At 40.5% G+C, this 19,614-nt stretch overlaps 1 protein-coding gene across 3 annotated transcripts in view; it reads left to right on the plus strand.

The window, feature by feature from the left end:
• Window positions 1-19,614, plus strand: part of TTLL5 (tubulin tyrosine ligase like 5) — a 119,779-nt gene that overhangs the window by 14,674 nt on the left and 85,491 nt on the right. For 2 of the 3 annotated variants that reach the window (XM_052696035.1, XM_052696036.1), the window contains exons 10-15: window positions 6,605-6,706; window positions 6,819-6,910; window positions 8,941-9,048; window positions 15,934-16,015; window positions 17,311-17,372; window positions 18,169-18,260. In XM_052696035.1, coding sequence (XP_052551995.1) covers window positions 6,605-6,706; window positions 6,819-6,910; window positions 8,941-9,048; window positions 15,934-16,015; window positions 17,311-17,372; window positions 18,169-18,260 — 538 coding nt within the window. The remainder of the gene's footprint in view (window positions 1-6,604; window positions 6,707-6,818; window positions 6,911-8,940; window positions 9,049-15,933; window positions 16,016-17,310; window positions 17,373-18,168; window positions 18,261-19,614) is intronic. The other variant, XM_052696038.1, reaches the window with a different exon arrangement.

The following is a 19,614-nucleotide window of genomic DNA, read 5'->3' on the forward strand; positions in this document are numbered from 1 at the left end:
AGAAAAGGGATTAAGTATTCTTTCCTTTCTCCCACTCCAGGGTCTTTTCTCTTTTCCTCCTCCTTTCCCAGGCTCTGGCTAGATGTCTCAGGCGTTCCAGAGCTGCCAAGTTTTATGCAAACCCGTGCAACAACTTCTGTAAATATTTAATGATCCAGTTTACGTATTTGCAAATTGACTTGCATCTGACAAACTTCACCTTGTGGTCAGTTCATTTCCCGGAGGAGTACTAAGAATAAGAGCAATGTGCACCCCCTCAGATAGTTTCCTGCCTGAATGAGTGGTAGTTGAATGGTAGGCTATTTATCCTAAGGCAGTGTGAGGATGTGAGTTGGGGCAAGTAAAACTTTGGGGTGGTATGGTGAATTTGGGAATTTCTGGAGGTAAGCGCAGGCTCTGTGATGTATTTATTAGATTGCTAGGTCAAGGGGCAGAAGTTGTGTGTGTCACTTGTGGAGTAGGTGGGCTACTTGAAGGTGATCTTACAGGGAGGGGAGAGAGGGCAGTAGTGGCTCGATATCTCAATATCAAAGGTGATTTTTTACAAGGGAAGTGTGTTGCATGACAGGGAGGCAAAGAGCTGGCATACCTCTGGGTAATTTAGTGTTAACCTGATGACTGCAGATTTTCCTAGATTCCTCTGAAAGTTTTAGTAAGGGTTTCTCCCTTTATGTGTTTGTTCCTGCTGGTTAGACCAGCTGCTGCCACTACTACCATCCTGCCACTGCTTGCTTTTGATTGCTCTTTCCCTTTCTGCCATCCAATGGAAAATGCAGCCAACGGGAAGGCAAATGCATTCTTGCTGAAGGTGAGCATTGTGTAGTTGCAGGTAAAGGGAACTAGTTTTTGCCTTTGGCTTGAGCTGGCATGTACCTTTGTGACTTGCAGCTGAGATGCAAGGAGGTGTGTTCTGTTAGAACTGTTGAATATATGAGCGCTGCTTTTCTATTCTGGATTTTAAATTCAGCTTTAAAGGGCATCTACTCTGTCCTCAGGAAAGAGAAGTTGCAGTGGAAGGAGTGAAGGCTGCAAGGGCTGTTCGTAATCTGATTGCTGCTGCTTCTGCCCAGGAGGCTGGATTGCTGGCAGCAATTTGAGTGGAAACTGAAGAGCACACAGGCAACCTCAGTTTAACCTCTTTTGTTTCCAGCTGCAGTCTTGGGGAAGAAGCTCCCTCAGAATGGTTCTGTCTAGAAGCTTTTGGAATCTAATCTCTCATATATCATGCTAGGAAATGTCCTTAATTTTGTTAACTTGTCCTTTTCCTCAGTTTTTTAAAAAGTAAAATTCATCAGAAAGGGAAAGTCTGGGAGAATGGTAGCGTAACAAGGCCAGGGAAACAAGCTGTTGAAAGTGATTCTCTCACTTGTTTGGTGTGAGCAGTGAATACGGTTACATCTGTGAGCAATAGCATGTGTGTGATGTCATATTGGGCTTATGTGGCAAGGTTTTGGTAACTGTGCTGCAGGGGTGGCCTCTGTGAGCAGAATACAGCATCTAGCTGCTCCATGTCAGATCAGAGCCAGCTCAAGAAGGGACCCCTGGGAGAGCAGATTTAAGAAAGGAGAAAAATGCTACGTGAGAGCAGCTGGGAGAAAGTGTTATGGTAGAGCTGAGCTACCTGCCAGTGTGAAAGCACCACAGTACATAGCACAGAGGTGACCCAGGCTAGTGCTGTGATAGGGAACTATTCCTTCTTCCTGTCTGTTTCCATCCCCCATCAACAACCATTGTCAAATGAAAATTTGTGCTTAAGAAACTTTGTTATGGAGAAAACAAATTTGAGTTCAAACCAAAACGGAGCAGATATCCTTTTGATGGTGGATGTAGAACAGCATAAATTCCATTTTTGATCATCTCTATAAGATTTCATATTCTTAGCAGAAAGAACTTATGTTTTACATGAGATAGAAGAAATAGCATATCTGCTTGCACTGCACTGAAGTGACAGTGTTGTCTAATTAATAGTGGAAAATTCACCTGTTCCTAGACTTTTTTAAGAAGTCCTACAGGAAAATCCTCTTTAAGACTTCAAAGCAGTGTGAATTTAGCAGTTGAACCACTCAGGACACACAGGTTTACCTAGCAGCAATACAGAACAGCGAGTGTGTTGGCTTTCTTTAACACACAAAGCATTTTGTGTAGTTCCTGGCTTGGATAGGATTGGTACAACAGGGTGAAAATAACAGTGAGCTGAAACAGAGCAAGAAGGGGGTGGGGGGTGGTAGTGAGCACAAGATGGCATCTTTGAAGATTTTCCTGTGATAAAATAGCCTCCTTTGGCTGAAGATGTGCCTCCCTGTGTGGATACATTGGGCTGTAATTTCAGAGCATTCTTGGATTCCTGGCTGATTGCAGGCTCCCACATAGCAGCATCTACCAGTAATACTTTGGCTAAGAAACAGTCCTATCCGGGCGGATGATGACCTGGCTTCAGTTATTTGTGCCTTCATCACTGTTTGGCTGGATTATAGTAATATGAGATACCTGGGCATGGAGCCTTTAGTGCTTAGGAAAACAGCTTGTACAGAATGTTGCAGCATGTGCTTATGGCAAATTGTGTTACAGGGAAAATATCAGACTTTCTGTGACACCTTCCCATATAGTTTTTAAACTGTTATAGGATCTTGGCTCTTTTAGTTGATAAATGTTCAAGGTTTGGGTCTATAAAGGGTTACTGGTGCTTTTTAATGATGTGGACAGAAGCTTGATCATCCTCTAAAAGACTGAAAGACTTAATAAAAGTTTATTCTAATCTCAGGAGGTTTTGCAAGAAGATTTTACAAACACTGAATTTTTCCTGCTTTCCAATCTTACAGGCCTGTTCCTCTAACCTTACTGTATCTAAAAATTTCTGATTTTTTGTTGAAGCAAGACATTCTGTAGCATACAAGTCTCTTTCCTAGAGAGACCAAGTGCAGCAGGTGCTTTACCTTGTTACTTTACTGTTACTTTAGCCTTGTTACTGCTTTGGAAGAAAAGTGCAATGATGTGTTGTATAAAAAGCTGTGGAATTGTAAAGTGGTGAAGGTAATTATAACTAGTGATAGTAATGCTCTGCCATTCCAAGCAAGTGCTGATTTCTTGTAAGAGGTTTGGGCTATTGCCAGTACTGTACTTACATACAGTACAATACAAGTACACTGGAATCTCTTCTGAATCATCAATTCCTATGGAAATGTAAATCCTATGGTAACATCTGTCTTAGGGAATGCTACTCAGACCAACTAATGAATCAGGATGGTCTCAGCAGAAGGAAGTTAATGCAAGGCTTGCAAAGTTAACAAACTGCTGTTTAGAAGTTATCTGCTAGGGGTTGATATCGGCATGTTTCTGGTTACATACATAGCTGACAGCAATGACAGCAACAGAAGTGCAGTAAAACTAATTGTGCACTGCTTGAAAGTACTGAAGGAGCCCTGACTTTTTGAAATAGCTTGTTGCCTATGCTGTCTTCCAGGACCTGGCTGAAAGTGTATTACCAACAGGTGCTTTCAGTATGCTGCTAAAAGGTGATTGTTAAGGTGGAATGATGAAGATTAAGAATCAAATACATAACAGGATTGTTAGTATTTTCAAAGCAGAAGAGCTAAATCCAGGAAACTTACAGTTAAACTGAAGAGAAATGCTAATATTTTAAGCTGTGGAAATTTGTGGAAAAGGAATCCAAGCTTCCCAGCTAGTTTCTGTTGCCAACTGCTCTAACTTCATGTACAGTTAAAGCTGAGAGAAATATGGTGAAAGATTATGCTGTTGTTTTTTTTTAAGCTTGCCACTCAGTTGCCTCATGAAGGTTTTTTTTTTTTCTGCTCCCACTTGTGTATTTAAAAATAAGTTTAATTTGGCATACAAATTATGTCAAATTTTATGGCATAATTTGCTTTATGAATTTGCTTGTACTGTTCTGGAGAGATTTCTCAAAATGGCTGTCAAATGAGGGCATTGGTGGCTTCAGTTTCACTGAGAAGTGAGGTTTTTGGCAGTTCTTTCTAAAGAAAAGATTATTGTGCAACTTGTTGGATATTCTTGTGTACTTCAGTTTCTTCTGAACTATGGAGAACAATAAGGGAAAGATAAAGAGAGATGGCATTAATAAAGTGAAGGGAGTTCCTTTTTTTTTTTTTTTTTCTTTCAAATTCATTGTGCATCCAGATTCTCCAGATTCCCTTCCCTTTCTCCCTCCTCCATTTTTTGTTCCTCTCTTGGAAATGACTTGGTCTTCTGGCTTGGTGCTTTCTTTCACTCGTGCTACTCTTCTTAGGGTAGCATATGTTTTACTTCCACTTTACCTTACCTTTTTGCCCTTTATCTCTTCTGAGATATTAAATTCTTAAACTATAGTAGTATAGGAGAACAGCTGGAATGAAGAATATGGAGGTATGGGATTTTTGTTGTTATTTTGGATGGGCTTTTATTTATTTATTTATTTATGGTCAGCTGATAATTTGGGGTATGTGGGATTGTTGATTGTTTTCCTTCTTTTTGATAGTTCTGCCAGTCAGATGGTCTGGATTCTGTTCTTGAGCCTTTGTTTAAAATATTTTATCAAAAATCTGAGGCTGAAAGTATATCGTGAAAAAGAAACTAATGACATAAAGGATAAGAAAATTATTTCCTTGCAGTTGATGGCAGGTCCATGTGGTTCTAGAATGTTACCAACGTGGCCACAAATGGTATTATCCTCTGCTTAATATTTGTTTTATTTCAAGTTAATCAATGGCTGTTCTTAAAGTGAAGACACCGCTCTGTGTTCTGACTGTACATCCTAACAACCTCCTTTATCGTACCCAGAAGAAAGTGTGTCTGTATCTGATTGAAAGTTAATTGGTATCCTTCTATACTTGCTCAAGTGTTCTGTCAGATCTGTGAACTTATCTGACTTGCCTGTGGCTGCACAATTTGTGAAAGGAATCAAGGAGATTGGCTGGAACATGCATGTCAGCAGGCACTGAGCTTTTAGGTGCAGTATATCCTTAGATTGACAAAGGCTGATCGTGCAGCTACATGTTTAGAGTGTGACTTCTGTCCAAGATGCAATTTTAAGGGCTTTAAATTGGCATAGCCGTCAGGAGAAACAGTCCTGCGCTCTTCCTGGCTGCTGTTTGCATCTTTTCCTGATAGAGGTATGTGATCACTTCCCGTCTGGCTGCACATTATGAGCTATGATGGAGGAGTAGCCTGGACAGCTGTACTAGAGCTTGGTTGTGGGAAGCTCCCTTCCCTCCCCAAGACACATCTGTTGTTTCAGCATTCAGTCAACTTCTTCCTAAACAAGCATGCTTTGGTAAGATTGAATGCAGTTTTGTGCCTTTACTCCTGTACGCATTCGGAGCAAGTGCTGTCCCTTGTGTTCTTTTACCCCAAGCCTTTCTGCATGGTGAACTGATCTGATTTGCTAACAGCTCGGCGCAAAAAAGCTGTTTTTAGGTGACATGTTGTGCAGTGACAGGCACTCTTCACTCTTTTAGCAGTGCAGATAAAGTGAAGCTGAGTAGCTGAGCAAAGAGAGTATGGCTACTGAAAAAAAAATTCTTACTGACTCCATTTGTAGTTATGTGCTCTACTGTTCTCTCTGCTTCTTCATTCCCAGAACAAAAGCAAAATAAAAAAAAAATAAAAAACAATCTCTTCAGCTAAAATCTGTCCTTTTCAGCTGGATCAGTTCTTTGGTTAATTTCAGTGCAAACATCTCTGATGACAAGGTATGGCTAAGAGGGCGTTAATGGATTACTTGGTTGCAGTACAGATAATTAATGCCTTTTAGTTAGAAAGTCATCACTGATGTAGATAGAAAAACAAGCTGCTTAAACTGTGGTATTGCTGACTGTAACAGGGTTCAGACTAACGAGCTGAATGAGATAGCAGTGACTTCTGTGATTCTGTGACTTGCTGCTGATTGCAGTCCATTTGTCCTTTCCTCCTGCGCAAGTCAGATGGCATCTTTGGGATATGAAAGGGTTGCATAGTCCCCGACACCCTGGAGCAGATGCTGCCTTGTTGGGCAAATTGATCTGGTCTGCAGGTTCTGTCCCTCGTTTCCTTACTTATTCTTGAGAAAGAGGATTGACAGTTGTAGGATTTACAGTCAGCAGAGATTGAAGTCTATTCCTTTTCTAAGGCTTCTGTGGAGTACAGAAGAACTCAGCTGTGTTTATAAGAGACTTCATAGAATATTATCTGTAATATGCACATGTAGCATACCTGCTATATGTGTGTATGCATTTCCCGGGACTGGTGGATATTACATGTTCATGGTAGCTCTAAATGTGAAATTGGAGGGGCTGTGGCAATAAAGCTAAGTGGCCTGAATTGAAGCAGCCAAGAAAAAAACGTGTCTAGCACGCATACTGTTAGGTCTGGAAAACTCCCAAGAGAAGAAATTGAGCTTCCTGCTGTAAGACACTGAAAAATAGATGAAATGTGTCTGAATGTGGCCCTAAACTGTATTTTATTTTATTTTGGTCAAGAGAGGTTGCATTTGATGAAGTCATGTTGCTTACATCCTCTCCCTAGATGTTGGAGTCAAATGGTCTGTGTAATAGATTGTATTTAGCAAGCATATTGCTCATTCCAGAAACATTATAAATCCTTTCTCTCTTTTCAGGTTTGCAACTGTGAGGTATGACCAGGCATCGAAGAACATTAAAAACCAATTTATGCATCTGACCAACTACAGTGTCAACAAGAAGAGTGGAGATTATGTCAGGTACTTGAAAAATGGAACTTAATTTCTAGAAGCTGGGTCAGCTTACCTCCGTCTAAGTTTGGTACCAGTCCTCAGTTATGCCATTGGTGTAAACTTAACTTGTTTATTTTAGCTGTGATGATCCTGAAGTGGAAGATTATGGAAATAAGTGGAGCATGAGCGCAATGCTGAGGTACTTAAAACAAGAGGGGAGAGACACTGCAGGTCAGTAGAGATTGTATTGTTTTATTCCTTTATTAGATCTTAATCATCCCACAAGGGCGAATTGTAAGAAGTCAGGGAAGAGCCATAATGAATCCCATTTAGCATCAGAGCAGGGTGGAGGGAAACGTCGTTACTTACAGCTTTCTCACTAGAGTTGTGCACTTATTCTCTATCCCTAGAGATGAGTCCTATCCCCAGAGGTAAGGCCTGTCTCCTTCCCTTTTGCAAGTAGTATTCTGAGCTTTTCACAGGGTGTGTTTCTTAATATTTTTACCTACATTTCCCGTTTCTTAAGGTCATTCCATCCCTTCTAAAAGCTTCCCTCCCTCTACTGCTCCCATGGCCTGTTCAGTCTGATGAGTGACCAACCTCTGGAGAGCTGTGCCAGTTTGAATGATCTTGGATGTGGTGTCATCTTTCCATGGCTCAGGTTTTTGCTGAGTGTTTTCATTTCAGTCTGTGTTTCATATAAAGTTGCTCCCTCTTCCCCACCTTTGCCAGGTCTGCTGGGAGTAAATGCATATGCAGAGCAGAATCAAGGTGTATCATTTAAGTGACAAATTAGCTGTGACACTGAGCCATCAGTTACACTACTGATAGCAGCTCTGCCCATCCTGTAACTGCTGCCAGGGAACACTTAGAAGGTGTAGGAAGGGGCTTGAATCTGGCTTTCAGATGGAAGTAGACTTTTTCCCCATCACGAGTATGTCTGATTACTTATACCATACATTTTCAGTCAGCTCTGTAGATGTAGTTATTAATATTGATAAGTCCTGTTCCACTGCCCTCTTCAAGTAAAAGACGTGTTCTTGAGTAAAATGCTGAGCAATGTGAGCAGGCTTCTCTGTAACTCTTGTTACAAAACTACTTGCACCTTTCTCTGATGTATCTGGTTCTGGTCTTAGGAAGGCAGAACTCTGGCTGGAAAGTGCTGATTCTGTCTGGGCTGGCAAGTTTTTTGTGCTGTGAGATGTTTATGTGCACTTACATTCCCATGCTTTGTTGCTTCCACTTAGGCTTCCTGTGACAGAGAGGCTGACATCTGAATTTGCTTGCATACTCATTCAGGTCCCTGCATGTCATCAGCTAAACACAAAAAATAGTAATTGTATGTCTAAATCAAACTCTTTAGTCAATTGGTACTGGATGTTTTTTGGGACAGGGATTTCCAAATATTTGCGTGGGTTTGCTGGAGGTTTTGATGTGTTTGCTTGTGTTCCCTTTGAGGGGTGAGAGAGGTTATGCTATCATCCTTATAGATTGTCAGACTAGGACTCTAATGTTTGCTCCTTCCCCCCTCCTCTTACTCCTCTGTTGTTTGTCCTTGAAAACAGAAACTATGTTCTTTCTGTTGCATGATTGATCCCAAACTGAGTTTAGGATCCAGGTCTGTATCTAATGTGCATCTTTTCCTGCCTTTTGCTCCCTGTTTTGACTCTGCTTCGTATTTCTGAGCTCTGTTTGTGGGCTTATACAGGAGCCAGAGAGAGCTTTGTAACTGAAGCTGCAGGTTATAGACAGGACTGGGAGCTGTCAATAGTTATATCATTTTGAAGAAATTTGTAAGTCCTAGTCTGGGAACAGCTACTTTAGAGGAAGGTGCAATGTCATGGAACATGTATTACATGGAATTCCACAACAAAAAAATATTTTGTACTTTAGTGGCTGTGGTTTAAAGGCTTACCTTGCTAATACACTCTCGCTTAATCCTTCCTAATGCCCTGAGAGAGCAATGATCAGACTCCAGCTGACTTGTGCTGATGTGCTTGCCACATGTTTCTGCTTACTTGCATTGTACTTATACTCTTGTATCATACTCACTTGTGACCATTTTTGCAGTAGGTTATGTATGCATGCATATGTTACTGCTTGCATGGACTTCCAAAGATTGCTTTGCCATTCATATGCTCTCATGAACTTTGGTTCACAAAGATATCTGTCTGATGTCTAAATATTCATGTTTTTCTAGATATGGTGCGTTGCTTCACAATCTACTTTTTTTTTTCTCTCCCCTTCTTCCTTCTGTTCAGCACTGATGGCCAGTGTGGAAGACCTGATTATCAAGACTGTAGTATCTGCTGAGCAGGCCATAGCTACAGCTTGTAAAACTTTTCTTTCACATCGTGGCAGCTGCTTTGGTAAGGAACTGGTGACATCTGTGTTGATTGGTTTTTGACTGTTGTTTGAAAGTTGCATCTTTCCAGTGCTTGCATTTCCTATTGCAAGGAAGTTGATTCTGTTTTTCAGCTCGCTATAGGCCTCTGGGGCCAGAGGTTGTTGAATTGCAATTGCCGCTGTGCCGGTGTCATTCATGAGAGTCTCATACTAAAAAAGAGGATAATGAAAAGTGATATGAAAGGCAACTGGAGAAGTGCTGGAAAGTTGAAATAACTGACCCACTAGCCCTTGCAAAGGATAGCTTCAGAGTACTTAATACTCCCTTCAGAGTACTTAATACTTTCTGTTGGGCTAGATGGCTTGATATAGTTCTGATTTATAGTCCTACAGGGGTTTGATGGCTAAAGAAGAGATGTGTAATGCAGTTCCTGGAATGACAGTGGTGGTAATGCTTCTGGGCTTGTACTTGTGTGAGAGTTCCGCAGGGCGGCGTCGAAGCCTATTTCTGGCAGTAGCTGGATGCAGAACTATGTGCTGGCAAAGAGCTTTGAGAACTTGCTGGCAGCAGATGCTGGGAAGAGGTCCAGAAAGCAGTGGCTGGTACCACAGTGTGCCTTCTCCTGCTTTCCAGTGGCTGCTTCCCAACCTTCCCTGAAGAGGCCTCCTCCTGCTCTTAGCTGCCCTCAGCTCACGCAGATGCACACACAAGGGAGCAGTCTTGGGGCAGGGGAGAAGACTCTAGAATGTTTCAGTTTCTGTGTTTAGCTGTTGGGCCTTATGTTTAAACTAGCTGTGACAGGTAATTCCATTTGTGTGGTCTTTGCATTGCACTTGGGTATTTACTGTTGTATAGCTTTCTACACTCTAATATAAATGTTGTCATCTTTGGATTCTTAGGGGTGGCGAAAATCCAAGGACACGTGGCTGATATGTTAGTGACCTGCTAAGTTACCTTAGCTTCCCCAAAGTAGCTCTGATGTCTTTGTTCAAAGTTGGAGAGCTTTGGCATACATGGGGACTTGAGTTAGGTCTTTTTAGTGAAGTAGTAATTCTCCAGAATCTATTCCAGAAACATCAACAGCTGGATTAAAAAGCAAAACACAAACAACAAAAAGCTGTCTTAACTACCTCTTTTTTTTTTTTTTTCCTCCTATATTCCTCTCTGTTGTGTCTCTAGACTCCAGCAAGCTGTGTATGTGGAAATTCGTGTTCCTCATGTACTTTCTGCTGGGCCTGGCTCTGAGGTTATTCCACTTCCTGCTGCCTCCCCAGGGCTGCGCTAACCACCCTCTCAGATGCTCCCCCACAAATAAACTGTTTTGTTCCATTTGTTTCAATGTAAACATAAATTTAGAGCTTCCCAGGAAAGAGAGCTTAAGTAGGAGCCATGCTGCTTCCCTAGGGAGCCTGAGGCATTTCCAGAGCTCTACACTTTCTGCCACCTTCCCTTGCAATTAAGTGGTGGTCCTTGTCCCAAGGATTTGAGCTTCCCTTGTCATGCTGTATGGCTTTTTCTTCATCCCTGTGTCACTTTGTTTGTGCCACTTTTGACTGTGTTGAAAAAAAAACCAACAAAAAAGGCAGTTGTTCTAGCTGGAAATGTTCAGAATGGCTGAATTAGTAGCTGTTAACATGAGGAAGAAAACTGGGAATGAAGATTTCGAGTTAGCATGCAGAGGCTCCCAGGAGCCTTTTAATTCCCTCTGGGCTGCAAACAATGAAACTGCATGTGTGTCCTGAGAGAGACTGATAATTTAAAGAATGCCTCACACTTATAAAACAAGTATCTGAAGGACAGATACAGAGGTAGGCCTTATTTCAAAATATTATCGATGAACATGAGTAACTTGATGTGTATTTTATTCCAGTACTTGTAATGCTGTTGTGGGAAATAGGACTCCAGCACAGTTACCACCTTCCTGATTAAAAATTGTGTCATAAGTACTTAATTTGCTTAGATTAGGCTTTCCTCTTATTTCTGTAATAATTTAGATCTCCTGCTGTGATGCTTCACTCCCGCAGTAAATTTTTAATGTGATATACTTGTCTTATAGATTAAAGGGAAGAGACTCCATTCATGGCTTCTTCATGTTCTAAAACAAGGCTGGTGAGACAGTCTGTATGGTTCCAGCTACCCTTGCTTGCCTAGAAAGTGAGAGTGGTAGGTCAGAATGATTCTAATGTCAAAGTGGCGTGCTGCTGAATATTTGCAGAAAGATTGTAGTCAGTTCCCTTTTAGCCATGTAGTGTGAGCTGTTAACTGCACTCTACTAATAACTGGTTCTCAGAGGTCTTCAGATGCTGAGTAGTTTTGTTCCTCTGAATTGCATCATAAAGTTGTGAAGTACTACATGGCTTTCTTGCAGCCTTCTTCATGCATTTGTAATAACAACGTGAACTCAGCACTCTTTTTTTTTCCTTATTTAAAATTAAGCTGCAGGTAAAAACTCTTAACCAGTTCAGTTATTGGTTACTGGTGGAGCCTTCTTCAAGTAGAAACTGGATTTTGCACTGACTTTGAAAGACATGATATATCAGTGTGAAGAGGAGGTGCAATGGGGATACATGAGCTCAAGCAGATTAAAGACTGCTTTGTTCTCTTCTGGTGTAGGCACTTCAGGGTGGACTAGAAAAGACAGTGAGAGCTGTTTTCAGGCAATTTGAAAACTCTATGTAGGATTGTTTAGTAGTGGATGAAATGAAAGTGCCTGTGTGCAGGATTTACTCATACCAGCATCCTGTGTAGTGACATACGAGCCTGGAGAAGCAAAACATTAAGTCCTCTGTTTCATTCCCAGCTCTGGTCAACTCAGCAGTGACACTGTTGAGCACTTGTGCATTCAAGAAGGCAAGGCAGGGTAGAGTAATGTACGTGTTTCTTGATCCCAGCAAGGCACTGAATGTCCTGTTTAGCCTCTACTTTGTTCTAAGGCTGAATTGATCATACTTATGCTTCTAAATCTCATTTATATCAAGATAGGATAGAGCAGGCAAATCATTGTACTACTTGTGTGGTGAGTTAAATACTTAAAGTCTTTATTCATTTCTAATCACCAGTCTTCAACCATCTACACTACTGTTGTTTGTGAACTCTTGGTTTTCCTAGCAGTAGCAATTGGGAGAGTGCTAACAACTTTTAGCATTGAATGGTGCTGGCCTCATCTTTGAAGAATTTTGAAGGATATGAAAATTTGAGATTATTAAGGAATTTCTGTGCACGCTTGCTTGACATTATTCTAGGAAAGTCCCTGTCTGGAAGCTTAGGCCAGCCTTACATATACCACGTGCATATGTTTTCATCTCTGAAACTGGATTAAGGTATATGACAAAGCCAGAGCAGAACAACTATTCCCCACACGTATTCTTTTTCTGTGAAGCTTAATCCATTCTGCTTTTATTTCCTTGCTGCCAGTCTTTGCTGTAGAGCCAGTATGTAAAGATGCCATTTTGAATCTGAAGAAGATTGTCCTCAGCATCTTCTGCCTCCCATCAGTCTCAGGAGTATTGTACCATCCTGGATGGATCTCCTAATGATGATTATAATGTACTAAGGTAGTTTTTGTAGTATATGTGTATCTTCAAATTTGACTGAAACTATCAGCTTGCAACTAAATGGTAAGAAACATTTGAGCAGTATGTCTTCTAGTGATAGCTCAGTAGGAGCTAGTCTGTCCCGGCACTGTTCTCCTTACTTGTCATTTTGTGGCTGTAAGTGGTCTCTAATTGATGGATCTCTAATGGATCTAATAATCTAATGGATTGATGAAGTAGAATCCAGAGCTCAGCTGAAAATCAGTGGGAGCGTCTTTGCAGATATGCTCGTTTAAAATGGGACAATCTGTCTTTGTTGCAAAAGCAGAAGGGTTGCACTCTGCAACTCTGCAACTTTTTTCTGTGTGTGTCACTTCCTAACTTCAGGTTGCTTCCATTAAATTATAGAAAACCTCTTCTGCAATAAATCTGCTGCTCTTTCCCTAGTGAGTGAGCTGAGAACAAGGACCAGAGTTACAGTGACCTTCTAGCAGTTGAGCTTATTCTATGCAAAATTATGAAAACATTGTTTGTGCTGCAAGCTATTACTTGTGACTTAGTTGCTAGACTTAACAGAGAATAGTGAATTCTTTGGTAATATTGTCTAAAAGGGAGAACCAGTGCAGTCTTTGGCAGAAATATAAGCCAAACTTTGACTATATGGTAGTTTACTAGAACCAAAAGCTTGAGAAAATGTATCAAGCCTTCCTCTTATTCTTTAATGACATTCATTAAAGACTAAAAAATAAACATTTATCTCTGACTGAACTGTTTGCTCTTAGTCTTCAGTCTAAAGCTAGCACTTCTCTTGGGAGGATTGGCATGCTCTGGTAGCAGTGATTTCTCTTAATGGGAATGAGAGAATAGAGGCTGTCCCTGCTGAATTTTGGCAATAGCCAGGACCTCTTGATATAATTCTAATTTAGCAAATTGAAAGGATGAAATGTTTTTGTGGATCATAGTAGCGGGGTGAGTGGAGTGAGAGAAGGCACTGTGGAAACTTGGTATCATGGTTTCTTCCCTTTTTCCTTTTTAATAAGAACAGTGGTGCAAGATGAGTTGTTGTAAATCTACTGTTACTGAAGCTTGATGCAGCAACGGCTCTTCTGGCCTTTTTCTTCACTCAGAAGAAAGTGTCAGTCTTGCTGAAACTGATAATTTCAGAGGATAGACTTCTGGCCTTTGTTATATTTATATGATTCTAAATTTTTTGTACATGTAATTTTGAGTTTCATAGTGAGAGGGTACTACTTTTGTTTTTAATCCAGGTTGTGCGTTTTCCACGTGTGAAAATGCCAAGGAGACATTACTATAATTGGGAATATAGGTAATTAATCTTCTTAATTAATCTCAGCCAGACTTGAGAACTCTTTGTGCTATGCCCAGTATGGGAACCCGATACATTTATCAGAACATGGATGATAATTTGCTACTGATGCCCTAAAGGTACTGCAGATATGGCTTAGGAGACTTTAGCCATTGTGGAGTGGCTGTGGAGTCTAACTAGGAGACTCGAAGGCATTGCATGTGACATTAGATACATGTGTTTATCAATGAAATGAAGCCAATGGCATTGCCCGGAGGATCCTACTGTCCTGATAAACAAGGTACCCATAAGGGAATGGAATACCAGCAGCAGTTTAGTCAGGATTGGCCAAGGTCAAAAGGTATCCTATATGTATTTGTAACGGCGGATGAGTGAGTAATTAGGACTTACTGGGGTGGGAAACAGGGAGGGTTAAAAAGCAAGTGACTTGGAAGGGAGAAAGGTGTGAAATAGAATGACAAAGACAGAGGAAGCTAGATTGCTAGCAAAGGTCCTTTGAGGGAGGGAATGGCCAGCAGTGAAAGAAGTGTAAGCTAGTCAAAACAAAATGCTTTGCTTCCTGACTGGGGCTGAGAGGTTGCAGGCCAGCAGCTGTCATAGGCCCACTCACTGCTTCTGTGTCTTGGGCATGAACTGCCTGTCCGCTGGAATTTACCGTGCAGTAATAGTCACAGGTCTTCCCTAAACCTGGAATTGTCTTTTGAAATAACGTATTAAAAGCATCAGAGGTTTCTTTTGGACAAAATGCTTTGTTAACGTTTACTCCCATAATCACAACCTCCTCCTTTTTCCTACAATGCAGCCTTTCCAGTCTGGGGAGCAAGAGAGCCAAATGTAGATTCAGCCTCATTTCTTTGGAATGAACCGACTCCTTAACTCTGCTGTTTTGCTTTCTACTCACTCTCTGGCTACGGTGTCTAGAAGAGTGAGCAGGCAACACTCTCAAATCCTACTGCCATTTCTTCCTCTTCCAAGTCCCTCCCTGTAGCTCTTTATCTTCCTATCATAAGCTACTTGAGCTCTCATACAGATCTCCGCTCAGGAAGATCTTGTCAGGCAGTCCAGCTCCCTGGAGCCAGCATGAGCATCAGGCAGACGACAAAAGGCCAGGAGCAGAAATTAAGGGAAGCAGCATGGCAAATAAATTCTTCGGCTTCCACTTCAGGCACCAGTTGATTCCATGGAAAGCCTTCTTCTCTGCCAATACCCTGTTCCGTAGTGTTTTGAAAAAATGTGCATGAGTTGCACACAGAGTCATTAAATATGTTTCTTAATGCTGGAAGAGAAAACTGCATTAGTGCCAACTTCTGATTTACAGTTGTCTTTGTCTTCTTGCAACTCGGTCCAAAGTAGAGAGATTTTGTGTATAGAACAAAACAGTAAAATCCATCTTGGAAAGGGAAGCTGGCTTCGTTATGACCTGCACAGAACACATCTTGCGGATGTAATATGTTATGAAGGAGAGAGACATTTTAGAAGCTAATATTCCTACAGTGATTTACTATAAAATGGGAAACTGTCAAAGAGGTAAAGAGCTGTGGGAGGTAATCCATGTTGGTGGAGCTGTAGAGAACACCCTTGTATACTTGTGAGGATGCTGCAGAGAAACATAGAGGAAGAACTGGAAAGATGCTGATGCTCTTTCTGATACAATTAGATACAATTTTCTGTAGCTGACTGGAACAATGAATGTGGGGATGAAAAGTTTTGTTGTTTCTGGGGTCCAATAAAAAAAGCCCTGTGTAAACTCTGTGTAAAAACGAATTCGGCATGACCTGAAGTTTGTGGATGGCAAAGAGTTCATTTTTCTATATAACATTTTCCTAGACTCATTTTCTGCTTTTCTCTTTTCCTTACAGAGTACTTTTAATTTGAATTCTGAGGGAGTGAAACTTCCTACTTTTGAAATCTTACTTATTCAGCCCTAGAGAATTAGCTGGATTTCACATAAATGATGTAGATAGAGATGACCTGATATAAAATAATGTTGAATTTTTCTAGATGTTTAAAGGTGTTGTAATGTAAATTTATAATGCTATGTTTTCAGAGCTGTATGGATTTGATGTCCTTATTGATGATACTCTCAAGCCCTGGCTGTTGGAAGTGAACCTATCTCCATCACTGGCCTGGTAAGTGATTTCCAGGCTGAGGCTGTGATCTGTTGCTGAAGATGGTCAGCCTTGCAACTTGTGCTCCTAGGACAGCATGATTTCCTGAGGTCTGTGATGTATTTGTTCCACTGGTAACAGCTGACTGAACACTTATTTGCTTTTCCCTTTGCAGAAATAAACTTACTGCAGCAAAAGGTTTTGAAAGAACCCAGTTGGGATTCCATTTTCTTTTTAATTCTTTCTCCTCTACAGTCCATCATTGTTGTTAACACTTCATAATCTCCCATCATAGAAAAAAACTTGAAGCTCTCCAGACTATTGTGTGGGATTTCAATCTGTTTAGCCAAGCAGATACTTTAAGATTTTGGAGTCAAAGCAGAGTTCAGCCATTATGAGACTTGTGTATGCAGACGAATTCCCACATGCATATGCAGAGTGTATACATTATGAGACTTGTGTATGCAGATGTATTCTTGGGGTTGCATTTTTGGTCTAGTATTCTTTCAGTGAAATCCAAAATATGAGTGCTGTCTTGGCCCTTACTCTGATCTTTATATTCTAATGAAGCTTCCACAGTACCCATTTAGTTCACAGGTGCCAGTGTATTTAATTTCTGGGCCTTTTGGTCTGTGCTCATATGTACGTAGTGGATTATTTTTACATTTTAAAACTCTAACTAGTATATGCATCCTTTGCCTTGCTTTATGATTGCCAGTCTTTTTCTCCAAGTTGTTACTGTCTCTCACTGTACTGTAAAAAGTGGTTGATTTTTCTGCTTCCCAAGAAATCTAACTTCATTTGTCTAATCTGAATTTTATTCATTGATGTCTATTGGAAAAATTATGGATATATATCACTTGTCACTATATATCTGATCTGTTCATATCTTTCACCTTCATTAATTGATTTTTCCCATGCATTTAGAGCTAACCCCTCTGATTTCATGATTTTACATGGCAAAGGAATAGATTGCTGTCTTTTTTTTTTTTTCTTTCCGAGAATTCTGACAGAAACACTTATTCTATGAAATGTAGCATAAGCAGAACTAAAATAAGATTGGACATTTCTGCATCGGAAGACAAAAGCTGTGTAAACGTCAAGAAATCAATAGATGAAGTGTTTATAAAACTAGGTGAATCTGTTGCTGTTTGCTGGTTACCTAATGTGTGTGACCCTCCTTGCATATTGATTACATGTATGTTAAGAATCTAATGCAAAGAAATTTTACCACAGTGGATCTTGTCTACTGATGTATTTCTCTGATTGAATACCAGACAAATAATCCTGCTTGTTCTCTGTTGTATGTGGGGTAGTGATGCACCTTTGGACCTCAAGATCAAAGCAAGCATGCTCTCAGATATGTTCACCCTTGTAGGTGAGTGTAACAAAGAGCTTCTTGAATCTTCACCTCATCTAGAAATGATAAAAAGTATGTTAATGAGCTGCATGTTAGAAAGCTCGTTAGGTTACTAGATGACTATAATAGAGGAACATCCTAGTTAAGGAGAACCACTGCGTTCAGCACTGGGAAATCATAGGTGGACATTTCAGCTTTAGCATGTAAATAATCTAATTGTTTGTGTTTAGGCGATACTAAGAGTTGATACTTGGATATTTTAAGACATACTGTTTTGTCTTAAGCAATTGGCTTTTGTTTAGTGCTCAGAATCAGTATATGTGTACTTTGAGGTTGAGTGTGTGAGTTCTGTTTATGCTCTGTAGAAATGGAGCCAAGACTGTGAACACTGCATGACTTTTTAGTGCATAGCACCTTTAGGCGTTAGTACATCTTGGTTCAGGTACTTAAGCAACCTACCTCTAGTGCTAGAAGCGATAGAATTGTCATCAAGTACACAGCACAGCTGTTTGAGGGAGGAGCCTGTGTGTGATATTCAGCAGCCCAACTTACTGATTTAAGTAGTTGTTTCTGGAGTGAGCTTTGTTTTGTTTTTTTTTTTTTTTTTTTTTTTCCCAGAAATGCAATGCGCAATGTGATGTGCAAAGATTGGAATTATACAATGCTAGGCATAAAAAAGAGGCATCTTTTTTGATACTTAAGCAGTGACAAGAAACTTATGTACGTACAGAATGTGACTATTAGCAGGAATGCTAGGTTTGTGTTTCAGAGCTTATCTGTCTATAAGGTCTCACTGATATCCTGATCCCCATAGGCTTTGTATGTCAAGATCCAGGCCAGCGATCAAGCCGGACTGCTTATCACTCATCAGAGTCTGTCAGGAGAAACCCATACCAGAAGCTGCAGGTAAGTGACTTCAACGTGCCAGAGCTGAGGAAGGTAGCAGTAAGTAATTCTCATTGAATTTGGCTGAAATTGAGGGTAGAGACTATCAGGGAGTGTAACAAAACGACAAAGGATAATGGTTTTACCGTAAAAGAGGGTAGATTCAGATAAGACATTAGGAAGAAATTCTTCACAATGAGAGTGATAAGGCACTGGCACAGGCTGCCTGGAGAATCTGTGGATGTCCCATCCCTGGAGGTCTTCAAGGCCTGGCTGGATGAGGCTCTGGGCAATGTCATCTGGAAGGTGTCCCTGCTCCTAGAAAGGGTGTTGAAAATACATAATATTTTAGGTGCCTTCCAACTCGCACCGTTTCAGTAGGTGGGGTTATCTGGATTTCCAGTAGAACTACAGAAAAGCCTCAACCAAAAAAAAAGTGCTGTAGTCTCAGAAAATTGAGCTGTTAGAAAGCATTGAATTTTCAGGAGTTTTTAAGTTTTACAGATTAATTTTACTTGAGGGCTACAAATGGCTCTTAAGGCCTGAACAGTTGAAGTATGCAAAGATTCATATGGTAGATCAGTGATCGCAAGATAAGTCTAAATTTTCTTTTGGGATGTTTGTCTGCTTCACCTGTGCTTACTGGGAATAGCTTTCTGCTTTAAGAACTGAGGTGGAAATCCCATGAGTAGTTAGATCTGTAGATCTTTCTGTGCTTCAAGAATATCGTGTCTGCTCTTGACGTATGTTTTATGTCAGATGTTGTTGAATCTTGTATACTTCTGTGCCTACTCTTGCTTGCAAAGACTACTTTATATTATTTTTTAAAATTCCTTCAGGATTTCTGAGTTGTAATTGTTTGCATAGGCCATCTTTAATCGTCAGAAAAAATCACTTCCTGGGAAAGAAAGCCTGATACTAGTGTTCTGGATCATGAGCTGGTTACAGTGACTAATGTTTCATGAGTTTTACCAGTCTGGACCGCAGATTTCTTGTGCAATTCCTTTGATTTGTCTCTCAAAGCTTTTCTTCCTCTAGCGAGACCAACAGTTGAGTGGTTTCCATTGTAACTTGTTGATTTGGACTGAAACCATTTCAATTAATTGTATGCAATAAATGAACAGTGGCATGTTTTGTATAGACCAACTATAGAAACAAACTTGGCAGTAGCACAACTACGAATGATACATACATCTCTTGAGAATCCTTTCTTACACCTTTGAGCACAAGAGGAAAAAAACAGCCTGAATACCACCAAAGGCAAGAAGAATCTACGCTCATATGATAATAGTTTTCTTCAGTCATACTTCTTGCTTGTAGACCTGGTGCCAAATGAATCCTTAAGTAATATTGGGTACTTTTTGACATTCTGATC

Source organism: Tympanuchus pallidicinctus, unplaced genomic scaffold (assembly GCF_026119805.1).
Source record: "Tympanuchus pallidicinctus isolate F22 unplaced genomic scaffold, pur_lepc_1.0 scaffold3, whole genome shotgun sequence".
Lineage (NCBI taxonomy): Eukaryota > Metazoa > Chordata > Aves > Galliformes > Phasianidae > Tympanuchus > Tympanuchus pallidicinctus.